The sequence below is a fragment of the Apodemus sylvaticus genome, chromosome 22, assembly GCF_947179515.1.
Source record: "Apodemus sylvaticus chromosome 22, mApoSyl1.1, whole genome shotgun sequence".
Taxonomy (NCBI): Eukaryota; Metazoa; Chordata; class Mammalia; order Rodentia; family Muridae; genus Apodemus; species Apodemus sylvaticus.
In genome coordinates, this window is record NC_067493.1 from 38,454,578 (window position 1) to 38,468,426 (window position 13,849).

General features: G+C 45.8%; 1 protein-coding gene across 1 annotated transcript in view; it reads left to right on the forward strand.

Moving 5' to 3' along the window:
- Galnt17 (polypeptide N-acetylgalactosaminyltransferase 17) overlaps positions 1-13,849 on the forward strand; it is a 437,313-nt gene that overhangs the window by 396,996 nt on the left and 26,468 nt on the right. Inside the window, exons 7-8 of the mRNA XM_052168530.1 lie at positions 4,820-5,005; positions 10,944-11,081. Of these exons, the coding sequence (XP_052024490.1) occupies positions 4,820-5,005; positions 10,944-11,081 (324 nt within the window). The remainder of the gene's footprint in view (positions 1-4,819; positions 5,006-10,943; positions 11,082-13,849) is intronic.

Consider the following 13,849-nt stretch of genomic DNA (forward strand, 5'->3'; position numbering starts at 1 on the left):
GTTACTGAGCATTGCAGTGTGCATCTGAGTCCCGAGGGACTCCCAATGATGTTTTATAGGTTTCCGTGTCCCAGAATGAGAAAGTTGTAGTAGGAGCATATGGTCAAAAGTAGAAATAAAGATGACTTATTGTAAAAAGGAACCCAGACCAGCGAGATGCATCTGATTGTAAGGGCGCTTGCCACCAAGCCTAAGGACTTGAGTTGAGTCTCTGGAACTCATAGTAGAAGGAGAAAACCAACACTCACAATTTGTCCTCTGACCTCCAGATGCACTGCGGGGCAGGTGTATGCACCGGCATATATACACATGCACAATAAATAATTTTTTGAAGTGATTGTACTCTCAAAGATGAAGATGGGCTAGCAATGTGGGGGGGGGGAAGGTATCCACTTACACATTGCTGGTCTAGGAGGCTCGTGACTGGATTCTATCAAATGCCTCTCCCATGGGCTTCTCTCAATACTCTCTGTCCTGTGTAGACCAGGCGGCTTCTAGTCTATGCCAACTTCTTCCTTCATATGCTGAGCTTAATGTTTGTTTTCTATATTGTTTTCTTTGTGTGTGTGTGTGTGTGTGTGAGGGAGAGAGAGAGAGAGAGAGAGAGAGAGAGAGAGAGAGAGAGAGAGAGAGAGAGAGAGAGAGAGAACATGACCTGAGAGAATGGAACTCCCTGTCTGCAAGTGCCGTCACCCAGTGAGCCGTCTCCCCAGCTCCTCACCTGTAACTCATCCTGCCACTCATCCCATGGTAACAATCTTGTCACTGCTGTCCCCAGACTCCACCAGAGCACAAAAAGAAGGAACAGAATTGAGGCAGGAACAAGATGTTAGGTGAAGAGAAGGAGGGAATGGAAGGAAAATAGAGGGATTTGAGGAAAGAGGAAAAATGGCGGGCGGTAGGAAGACAGAGCAAAGTGCACTTAAAGATTACATGGGATGTTTTCCCTAACACGGGAGCTTGACCATGTATGGCAGTGGCATGCTAGTCCACTGGGTGGTACAGGTATCATGGATTTTAAACTGATAATAAGGTCAGACCAGTATGATCTGCCTCCCTCTGATATGGTTTGTCTTTTAAATACAGAAGCAACAACAATCGTGGGGAAATGTCTCTTCAATCCCCCGACTCTGCTCTATGAATCAGGCTGCTTTCAATAATGCCTTTCTTTTCCTCCTCCGAGTCACATGTCACCTGCCGAGGTTCATTTTAATTCCTCAGCCAGGGCTAAGAGGAATGGCTTGCATCGACCCAACCGGCAGTAGAATCTAGGTGTTTAGGGGTTCTCGCCACCACGGTACTTAAATTGAGATATGTCTCCAGATCTGCATTCGTAAATCCCAGTTTCTGAGAAACCGTAATAAATAAAGCCAAGGATTGAAATTGAATTTTTTGTAAAATGAATTTAGGAAGAAAGCCATGAAGCGTCCATCTGATTGTGGAAGAAAAGATGCTTTTAAACCGGGGTAAGGGGAGACAGCTCATGTGCCCAGCCTGGCACAAGATACCAGGGAAAGATACCAGTGGTGGCTCGTTGGGGGTAATGAGTGTACCACTCTCAGGGGGGGCAAGTGTTACCAAGAAGTCCCAAAGAAGAATGGAAGGACAGAAGGAACAAATTAAAATATTTCCTTAGCCAGATATAATCTGGTTATTTTTTTAGTCATATTTAAAAAAAAAAAAGCTAAAATTTACCTATACTTAGAATACCCAGTGGGATTATCTTTATGAAGTTCTGCATTGAGAAATTCGCCAGTGCTATTTTCAAATGTTGTCGTTATAAGGTTGTTTTGTTGTTGCCGGGCTTTCAGGTTGGGTTGGGCTGGGTTGGTTTTGCCCAGGACTGAAGGAAGACCCCAGGACCACCTGTATGCCATATAGGTGTTTTACCACTGAGTCACACTCCCACTGAGCGATCATAGACCGGTGCTCTACTACTAAAGTACATCCCAGCCTCTCATTGCTTTTTATCTGGGGGCAGACTCACTAAGGTCACACTGAAGCAGGTTTGAACTTGCCGTGGTTCCTCGGCCTCCATCCCACACATAGCTAGGAGAACCAAACTGTGCCACCAGGCCCAGCTCACCGTCACCCAAGCTACATGGAAACCAATTTCAAGGGACCCCAGAGTGACTTGATCAGGGACACAGAAGACGTTTGGAAAGGCCACTGCAAAGATTGCAGAAAAGCAAACCCTTAAAGGCAGAGGAAGCCCCCTGTGCTGGGTTTCCAAGCTCTTTGGAACCTGATACATCAACAACTTGAGAGGCCATCTTTAGGTGGAGGGAAGAAGGGCCCTGGAGAGGAAGTTAGGGTGATTTCCCCTACTGTCCTCAAAGTCTCAGAATACTGCTGTAAAGACGGTGGTTTCTTGTGTGTCTCACAAATACCAGATGTCACGCAGGCTGCACTGTGGCTCAGTGCTCACCTAGCATGCTCAGGGACCCAGGTTCCAACCCGAACACCGGCAAAGTTGACATACACCCCATATCGAGATGCTTGAGTGTTATTTAATTTCAGGAATATAGATTTCCCCCCCAACACATACACATACACACGCACACGTTCGCCTTTCCCTACAAGTTTGAGTGTGTGTGTGTTTGTGTGTGTGTGTGTGTGTGTGTGTGTGTGTGTGTGATTCTCCAGGTGTCCACCTCCTTTTTGAGACAGTCTCTCACTGGCTTGGAACTCACCAAAAAGGCTATTGCCCTTCCCACAAGCACCGAAAGAGCGGTTGGCTGACCAGTGAACACAAGGAATTCTTTTGTCTCCACCTCCCCAAAGCTAGGATCATTGGCACAAGCCACCAGTCCTGAGTATCCTCTAGGACTGAACTCAAGCACTCATTCTTACACAAATGCTTTACCAATGCAGCAACTAAGCCCAACCCTTAAGTTCATTCATTTTTTTTTAAAAGACCCATATATTTTTAACTGTTTTTATTTATGTGAATGCCATAATATGCAGATACACAGGCCAGAAAAGAAGCACACACACAATACCACATCCTGAAAATAAAAGAAGGAAAAATATTAATTTTTTAGAATATTTTTTATTCGATATATTTTTTATTTACATTTCAAATGATTTCCCCTTTTCTGGCTCCCCACTCCTCAAAAGTCCCATAAGCCCTCTTCCCTCCCCCTGTTCCCCCATCTTCCCCCTTCCCACTTCCCTGTTCTGGTATTGCCCTATACTGCTGCACTGAGCCTTTCCAGAACCAGGGCTATTCCTCTGTTCTTCTTGGACATCATTTAAAATGTGGATTATGTCTTGGGTATTCCAAGTTTTTAGGCTAATGTCCACTTATCAGTAAGTGCATACCATGAGTGATCTTTTGAGACTGGGTTACCTCACTTAGTATGATGTTCTCTAGCTCCATCTACTTGTCTAAGAATTTCATGAATTCATTGTTTCTAATGGCTGAATAGTACTCCATTGTGTATATATACCACATTTTTTGTACCCATTCCTCTGCTGAGGGACACCTGGGTTCTTTCCAGCTTCTGGATATTATAAATAGGGCTGCTATGAACATAGTGGAGCATGTATCCTTATTACATGCTGGGGAATCCTCTGGGTATATGCCCAGGAGTGGTATAGCAGGGACCTCTGGAAGTGACATGCCCAGTTTTCTGAGGAACCGCCAGACTGATTTCCAGAGTGGTTGTACCAATTTGCAACCCCACCAGCAGTGTAGGAGTATTCCTCTTTCTTCACATGCTCGCCAACACCTCCAGTCTCCTGAGTTTTTAATCTTAGCCATTCTGACTGGTGTAAGGTGAAATCTCAGGGTTGTTTTGATTTGCATTTCCCTAATGACTAATGATGTTGAGCATTTTTTAAGATACTAATGAGATAGATTATATCAGAGGAACTATGACCAGGGTCTCCCAAAAGCCTCAGCAAATAATACAAACACAAGTAGCCAAATTGGAAACTGGACAAGCAGGACATAGTGAGATGTCTTAGCTACCATTTACTGTGACCAAATACCTGAGAAAGGGAACTTTAGGAAGGGAGAATTTATTGTGGCTCAGAGTTCAAGGGTACAGTCCATCATGGTGGGAAAGGCATCTTGTCCATCAAAATAGGGAAGGCATGGCGGCAAGAGTGTAAGGCAGCTAGTCACATTGTATCCACAGTCAGAAAGCAGAGAAATGAATGCTGGTCTTTGCCCATTTTCTCCTTTGTTCAAGGCTTTAACCTATGCAGTGATGTTACTGGTATTCAGGGCAAGTCTTCCTTCCTTAGTTAACCTAGTCTAGAAACTCCTTTATAAATATGCCCAACAGGTTTATCGTCTAGATGATTCTATATCCATTCAAACTGACAATCATATTAAATGGTCATAGTTCGCTTAGACTGTCAATTTGATACAGCTTATAACCTAGATGAGATTGGCCTACAGACACAACTGGGCAGGGGGGTTGTCTTGATGGTTAGTTAATGTAGGAAGGTCCAGCCCACTGTGGGCGGCACTATTCCCTACTCAGGTTGTCGGATTGTATAAGAAAGCTATTTAAGCATGACCTTATGGGTATACCAGTAAGCAGTATTCCTCCATGTTTCCTGCTTTCAAGTTCTTCCTAGAGTTCCTACCCTGACTTCTCTCAGTGATGGATCGTGACCTGGAAATACAAGACAGATGTATCCTTTACTCCCTTAAATTGCTTTTGGTCACGGTTTTTTATCACAGCAGCAGAAAGGACACTAGGATTCATGCTATCTAGGTTCAACCACGGCTTTGGAGCTGGTGGGAAGGGCAGTGGCCTCTGGGATATCCTCTGCCATACTGATCAAGTCTCTGTGCCTCCAGGTATGGCTCTGTGGCGGCAGCATGGAGGTCCTTCCGTGTTCAAGGGTGGCCCACATTGAGCGGAAGAAGAAACCATATAACAGTAACATCGGCTTCTACACCAAGAGGAACGCCCTCCGAGTAGCCGAGGTCTGGATGGACGACTACAAGTCACATGTGTACATAGCGTGGAATCTGCCTCTGGAGGTAGGAACAGGCAGCTTTCCCTATCATTCCTAGAACAGTAAGTTAGACTCTCTGGCGGGCTACAGACACCCTTAATAAGCCAATGGGCTTTTCTCTTGCCAAGGCTCACAGACATCTGAGTGTTAGATCCTCTTACTGGGGCAAACACAACCAAAGGGCATGAATCCACTTATGAAGATCCGCAGATCATGTTGCTGTGTTAATCTAAAGCTTCTTATCTGAGTGTTGTTTCTCTACTCTGAGCATGCGCTGTGTCCAAAAGGTCCTCGCCCAGGTTTGAGCAAGGCAGCCTTCTGCAGCTCTTGCTGGGTGCCTCCCCAAACCTGTGGAGATGCAGCTGCCGGTGACAAGTCCTGACTGACAGCTGTGTAAAGGCTGTGATGCTTACTTCCTTGTCTCCCTCGTGCGTGCTGCTGGGGGCTCCAGAAAAATCTCTGGTTACTCCAGGCTCCCAGCAGGAACCCCGTGGCTGTACCCACCTTGATTAGAATCTCACCTCTGCCTCTTACTATTGATGAAATCTCCACTGAACACTCTGCTGTGCTTTGAGATATCGAGCAGGAAAATGGCGGTGACGGCAGGTCCTCTTTTCTCTGGTCAGGAGCAGCAGAAACACAGTTAAATTTGTGCAAGGTTTGAGAGGGTAAAGGAGAAAAGTATAGAAATTGTGTCACTGTTGTCACAGCTTCCTCCCCCACAATACCCAGGGTTGAATGTAGATGCTTGTGTAAGCTAGGAAAGCAGTCCCTCACTGGGGGATTCTAGGCAGGGGCTCTGCCACTGAGCCACACCCCCAGCCCGGGATTTTATGCAGGGACTCTACTACTGAACCACGCCCCCAGCCCCTCACTGGGGGATTCTAGGCAGGGGCTCTACCACTGAGCCACACCCCCAGCCCCTCACTGGGGAATTCTAGGCAGGGGCTCTACCACTGAGCCACGCCCCCAGCCCCTCACTGGGGAATTCTAGGCAGGGGCTCTACCACTGAGCCACACCCCCAGCCCCTCACTGGGGAATTCTAGGCAGGGGCTCTACCACTGAGCCACACCCCCAGCCCCTGCCTGGGGTATTCTAGGCAGAGGATAACATTGGTTCTCTCCTTCAACCATTCAGGTCCTTAGGCTGGACCATGGGTCATCAAGCTTGGCAGCAAGCCCCTTTACCCACTGAACCATCTTGCCATCCCAAGCTTTTGCATATTCTTAAGTAAAGTTGGATAACCTTTGATGAGCACTTAGTACATCCTAGATACTTGATAAATTTCTCTTTTACAATAGCTCATTTAATCTCATGGCAAATGAGCAGTCTGCCTAGATTCCCTCATCTGTACAACATTAATTGTTCATACTTACCACAAAGGGCCCCAGTGATGAACAAATGAGGTGCAGAATAGACTTCACCCCACATTGAATACTCGATAAATAATGGCTTGTTAGAGCCCTACCACAATGTGCATTTTATAAATTAGCAATCTGGTACTTTGGGAGGTTAATGGGTCTTCCTTAAGGTCTTAAATAATGTCAACTCAGGGTTGTAGAGATGGCTCAGTGATTAAGAGTGCTTGCTGATCTTGCAGAGGACCAGGGGCCAGTTCCCAGTGTCCATTTCAGGCAGCTCATAATCACCTCTAACTGCAGCTCCAGGGCATCTGGTGCCCTCTTATGGCCATCATGGGCACTGCACTCATGTGCACACATGTACATACATACACATTAACTAGAAGTACACCTTCTTACATAAAGAGTATGTACTCAAATCATCAGGGCAGGGACGTGAACTCATAACCCTAGTGAGCCTGTGTCACAGTAATTCATGTTCTGTAGAGAAGAATCTAGAACAATGGTTTTATCTGTTGTATTAGTTCCTGTTCCTATTCTGGAATAAAACCCCAAACAAAAACAACTTATGGAAAGAATGGTTTATTGTGGCTCTGAGTTTGAGGATCTAGTCCATCAAAATGGGGAAGGCATGGCGGTAGGAGCGTGAGGCAGCTGGCCACATCGTATCCACGTCAGGAAGCAGAGAGAGATAATGGATGCTGGGGCTTGGCTCACTGTCCCTTTTTATCCAGTCTGGGACCTCAGCCCATGGGATGCTGCTGCCCACATTCAGGGCATGTCTTGCTTCCTTAATGAATCCATTCTAGAATCTGTCACAGACATACCCAGAGTGTGATTCTAGATCATGTCAGCTTGACTACATTCTAGTCACTCTTGCCCAGTGCAGTCTCCATTACAATCCCTGCTTGGCCATGGGGCTATTGTGAAGGGGCTTTAAAAGACTAGAAATCATACACGGGACCTGAGCATCCTAATAAACAACTCACGAATGCTGCTCAAAAGGTAGAGATGTGGGAGAGTTTTAGGTTTCTGGTTTTCAGATGAAGGATGTTCAACCAATAAAGGTCGTACACATATACTATGATCCAGAAAAATTCCTAGATCAGGGGTGTGTGTGTGTGTGTGTGTGTGTGTGTGTGTGTGTGTAGCATTGGGACAGAATCTCACTATAGAGCCCTGAATGGTCTGGACCCAAATCTGAACTGAACTAGAAACATGTTAGATCCTAAGACATTCTTGTTTTTAAAACACAAAATCCCAAAGGTACAATCAACCAAATGAAGACCCAGGAGGCAGACACTGGGGTGAAAGCCCGCTCCCTGAGAGAGGCAGGAAAGCACCCAGCTGACCTTCCTACTCCACTGTCCCAGACAGAAAAGGCTCCTTCTCCTCCATGCTACCTTAAATATACTTTAGCACGTTCTCTTTCTTGGGTCTTCTTGTGTTCCTTTCCTGTCAACTGGTTTCTTGTTCTGCCTCTTGACCTATGGTTGACCTTATTTAATCCTGTTTACAGAAAGCTCTTGGGTTGAAGGTGTCTGCTAGGGAAAAGCCATAACACAACAAGAAAAGGCTTTTCCAGTTCACAGTCTCAGGATTCACAATGTGATCAAATACCCATCAACACATTCCTTCTCTTCCCCCTCCCTCTCTCTTTCCTCCCTCCCTCTCTCTTTTCCTCCTTCCTTCCCTCCCTCCCTTCCTTCGCTTCTTTTTTTCTTTCTCCTTTTCCCCCACACTTCCTTCTCCTCCTCTATCTTCTCTCTCCTCCCCTCCCTTCCCCACCTGCTTTGACAGGATCTCACTCCACAGCTCAGGCTGGGCTCCTATCATGATCCTCCTTCCCCAGCTTCCCACTCGCTGGGGTGACAGGCCAGTGCCACACTCTCAGCCTAAGCACTTGATACACTGAGCACATTCTGCGTGTCGGTGCTATGTTTCCCTGCTACATACAGACTATGGCCAAGTTTTATTTATAAATGTGCACACCAAGAGGCCAAAAGCAACAGCTAATAATAAAGTAGTATGATCCAAACAAGATACTATGATAAGATTTATGTCAAATTTATGAATTGTCTTCTGGAGTTTCCCATTTAGAATTTTTAGACTGTGATTGATCGTAGGTAAGGAAAATCAAAGGACACTGAATCACAGGTCTGCAGCTGGTCCACAATCATGAGTGGTATCCTGCTAGGCTCTAAGATGGCCATTCTGCCAAGTGTGTAATCCCTACACTGGAGAGGTGGAGGAAGTAGAATCATTCAAGGTCATTCCTAGCTATATAGCCAGTTTGATACCAACTGGACTACTTGAGATGCTGGTTTTGTTTTGTTTTGTTTTGTTTTGTTTTGTTTTTAAGGAGTAAAAAGGACCTCTGAGCATTTTTGGCCGAGCACATTGGCACAAACCTACATTCCCAATGCTAGATGAGATGAAGCAGTAATGTTGTGAGATCAAGGCCAGCTTATAGTATGAGTGTAGCATAGTACTATCTCAAACCAACTCTCAGACTAACAAACACTGACCACCTCAACCAGCCAGGCCAAGGATATTCAGACAAAGAGTTAAATACTGTTTTCTGGCTTGCCTTTATGTATTAATAAGTATGATATCCAAAGAGTTTTCTTCTTTAACATCCTTGTAAGAGCACTTACTGGGAAGGAATGAGGTCCTGCGTTCAAATCCCCAGTACTTATGTAAAGCCAGCTGTAGCCATGCATGCTTGTGACCCCAGCATTGCAGGAGGACACAGGCAGAGCCTGGAGCATTTGGGTGCAGTTATGGTGAGAAACCATGCCCTTTTTTTAAGACAGGTTTTCTCTGTATAGCCCTGGCTGTCCTGGAACTCACTTTGTAGACCAGGCTGGCCTCTGCCTCCCAAGTGCTGGGATTAAAGGCGTGTGCCACCACTGCCCAGCTGAGAAACCATGTCTTAAAACAGAAACAAAAATGTAAGTTTGATAACAAGAGAGCAAGACAAACAATGTTCTCTTGACTCTACATATGCATTTATGCATGTACACCACACACACACACACACACACATGCATACTATCACAACCACTACCACATACATATACCCCTACACACACATATCTATACATACATATATACACCATACACACCCCTGTACACATATACACACCCCTACACACATATACACATATACATCCTACACATACACCTATATACACACCTATACATACACAAACATACCCTTACAAACACACACACACACACACACACACATACTTAAAATCCTTATCTGGCTACTGACAAAATCTTAACAGACTACCAACTCTTCTCGGTGCCCCCCCAGTCCCACCTGGCTTCCCCCCACCCCCAGCCTAGCCTGTGTCCTGTGACTCACAGTCGTCTGGGGCTGAGACTGAGGCTCATATTTCAGATGGTTTATTTCCCCCCGTCATCACACAGCAACCCATTACAGGTTCATTTCAATAAAAGCAGAGTGAATTATTCATCAGAACATCATCACACGGGAAATTATTTTCTCCTCTGCATATAATGAGCTTTGCAGATTGCCCACAAAGAGGGACGTCACACACAAGTTGGAAGGCGAGCCGACGGGGGCTAGAGACATTTATTTTCTTGTCATCGTCGGAGAATTCCTACAACAATTGTCTCGGGTAATTACTATGAAAGAGAAGAATCCCAGAGACTGAGTTGTTGACACCCTTGTGTCCTGGGGTCCTTAACCCCAGTGGTGATAAAGATGGAGAGCTGTCTAGACTTCTGTCAAATCTTCCTACATGCACTCCATGGAATGAGTAAGATCTATAGCGTATGTTCCAGTGATGCATCGAGTCTGTTGAAGCTAAGATGAGCACTGCAGGGCTCTGGGCTGGGGGCGTAGCTTAGCCGGTAAGGTGTATGCCTAGAACACGCAAAGCCCCAGTTCTTTCCTCCATATGATATAAACCAGGTGTGATGAAACATACGTGTCATCCCAGCACTGCAGAAGTAGAGGCAGAAGGATCGGGGATTCAAGGTCATCCTCAGCTGTAAAGTAAGTTCAAGGCTAGCCTGGGCTACATAGGACCCTATGTAATGGTTGGTCTTAAATGTCAACTTGAAACGGTCTGGGAAGACAGTCTTAATGAGGAATTGTTGGCCTGCAGGTATGTCAGTGGTGGTGGACTGTCTCGATCGCTAGTTGAGGTAGAAAGCCCGACCCTGGCTGTGGGTGGCAGCATTCCGTGGGCTGTGTTGGAGTACAGAAAGCCAGCGGCGCACAAGCAGCAGGTGGCAGGGATGCAGTCCCTTTCTTTGCTCTGTGGATGTGAAGGGATGGGCTGCTGGTGCCCTTGCTCTGGCTTCCCCACCACAATGGGTCGTACGTTAGTAGCTCAGACAAGTAAACCAGAGACACTCTTTCCTCCTCCAAGTCGCTTTCGGTCAAGATGTTTCATCCCAGCAACAGAAATGAAGCTAGAACACTCCTCACAAAACAAACAAAATACCCCAAAGCATCACAGGCTCCAAGTCCCCTAGAGGCCCTTCCTAAAAGTGACTGCACCTTGCACAAGGCTCTGGCCAGAGGCCCAAGGCACTAATGCCCTTTGTCTCTCTACTTGCAGAATCCAGGCATCGATATCGGGGATGTCTCAGAAAGGAAAGCATTAAGGAAAAGTTTGAAATGTAAGAATTTCCAGTGGTATTTGGACCATGTTTACCCGGAAATGAGAAGATACAACAACACTATTGCATACGGGGAGGTAAGATCGACCACACTGGAGGGACATCGGGGCCTTCCTCCCTTACGCCCTTTAGTGACTCTTGGAGGTACAAGGTTCTCTCGCTAGCAAGGGTATGAAGGTAGGAATGGGACTGTGGCTTTGTTATCTGCCCAAGTAATGACAGTTTTGAGATGTTTTGACACTGGGGACCTCTGGGCCATGTAAGTGAAGATACTGAGCAGGAACTGGGTCATAGTATGAGCCAGGGATCTGGGGATATGGCTCAGGGGTAGAGCTCTTGTTTAGCATACTTTACTCAAGTTCATGGGTTAAATCCCTACACACACACACACACACACACACACACACACTAGAAAGAGACAGAAAGACAGAGACAAGCCGGGTGTGGTGGCGCACACCTGTAATCCCAGCACTTGGGAGGCAGAGGCAGGCGGATTTCTGAGTTCGAGGCCAGCCTGGTTTACAGAGTGAGTTCCAGGACAGCCAGGGCTACACAGAGAAACCCTGTCTTGAAAAACCAAAAAAAAAAAAAAAAAAAAAAAAAAAAAAGGAAAGAAAGACAGAGACAGAGAATTCTCAGATTTTCTGTACCAAGGCTATCACACTTTCAAAAACACTAAAATGGCTTGGCATGGTAGTACATGTCTTTAATCCCGGCACAGAAGACTGAGATGGGAGAATAAGGAGTTCAAGGCCATCCTCAACTCCACAGTGAGTTGAGGGCTAGCCTGAGCTACACAAGATTGCCACAATAAACAAACTCAACAAAACCAGTCTTTTGAACTAATCCGCTAAACTCTTTTTTTTGTTGTTGTTTTGGTTTTTTTTTTCTTTTTGGTTTTTCAAGACAGGGTTTCTCTGTGTAGCCCTGGCTGTCCTGGAACTCACTCTGAAGACCAGGCTGGCCTCAAACTCAGAAATCCCCCCCGCCTCTGCCTCCCAAGTGCTGGAATTAAAGGCATGCGCCACCACTGCCAGACTCCGCTGGACTCTCATTCTAGTACATTGTTGCCCACCATATGGCCCCTTTTAGCGGCCATTCTTGGAGTATAAACCCAAGAGGAATCCAAGTGTCTACCCCATGGGGGATGCTGGGCAGAGCAATGAGCCACAGTGTGCTTAGTAGGTTTCCATAGTTCCGCAGGCAATGTGTGGCAGCCATTGGTAATACATACTAACTGCCTTCTCCTCTCCTCTTTAAAAGGATTTTCATTACTGAAGAAGGATCAGATGGGAAGGAGAAATTGGCAAGTGGGCAGGGACTCTTCTAATTGTGTGCACTGCTTGGCTCTTGGTAAAAGGCGCCATGGTTGGAGCGGAGTCTCCACTTGCCAGTCTCCACTGCTTGCCTAGCATATGTAGGATCCCTAAAGCTCTATCTTCTACACTGCATAAAGCTGGAATTGTGGCCTATGTCTGTGATCAAGGTTATCCTCAGCCGCAGAGTAAGATCAAGGCTATCCTGGGCTACATGAGATCCTGTCTCAAAACCTCTTCCCAAAATAAAATGAAGACAGGATATAAAGACATAGAGCCATGGGGGATTAATCTGATTATCTAAAGGGAGACAGGCTTTCTACAGTTGAAAACACCACCGTAGGAGGAACAGGAGAAAACACAATTGATCTGAGCTCATAAAGAAATATAACCCACACTCCGAGTGTGGAAATGTTTTGCCAAACTGGAAACGTATACATCACAAATCTTAGAGATGAACAGCAATTTATGTGTAGTGAGCACTACAATGTAAATAAAATAATTGATTTGAGTAACAAAAAGAAATCCCCCAAAGAAAAACGGACCAGGTGTATTAATCATTTTTCCGAGTGCTGTGAAGAGATACCATGAACAAGGCAACTTTATAAAAGAAAGCATTTGTCAGGCGGTGGTGGCACACACCTTTAATCACAGCACTCGGGAGGCAGAGCCAGGCAGATCTCTGAGTTCGAGGCCAGCCAGGTCTCCGGAGCGAGTTTTAAGACAACTAGGGCTACACAGAGAAACCCTGTCTTGAAAAACATAACAGAGAGAGAGAGAGAGAGAGAGAGAGAGAGAGAGAGAGAGAGAGAGAGACAGAGACAGAGAGAGACAGAGACAGAGAGACAGAGAGACAGAGAGAGACAGAGAGACAGAGAGACAGAGACAGAAAGACACAGACCAAGAGAGACCACTGAGACAGAGACAGGGACAGAGACAGAGGCAGAGAGAATGAGAATGTTTCTTATTGGCCTGCAGTGGGCTAGGCTGGCTGGATAGTGAACCCCAGAGCTCCACCTGTCTCTGCTTCTTCAGGGCTAGGATTACATGCATGAGCCATCATGTTTAGCTTTTTATGTGGACCCTGGGGTTCAAATTCAAGTCCTCAGGTTTACAAGGCAAGTGCCTTGCCTGAGATATATCCCCAACCCAGACCTGTGGGACTTCTAGAAAGTTCTGTTGCACACTGTTCCAAATCCTGTTTTTTTTTTTTAAGTTTGTTGCTTGCTTCTTTATTTTTTTGTTTAACTATTTTAAATATTTAAAATATTTGCATGCATGTGAACCCATGTGTTCCATCTGAATGTTCCTTTAAGGCTGGGGAGGTGGTTCCATTGGTAAACTCATTGCCTGAGTTTGATCCCCAGAACCCATGGAAAGAAACAAGAATAAAAACAGGGCATAGTGGGGCATAGCTCAAATCTTAGCAGCACCAGGGAGGCTGAGACAGGAAATTCCCCGGGGTCCTGATGGTCTAGCCTACTTGGTGAGCTCCAGGTTAGTGAGAAATCCTGTCTCAATGAACATCA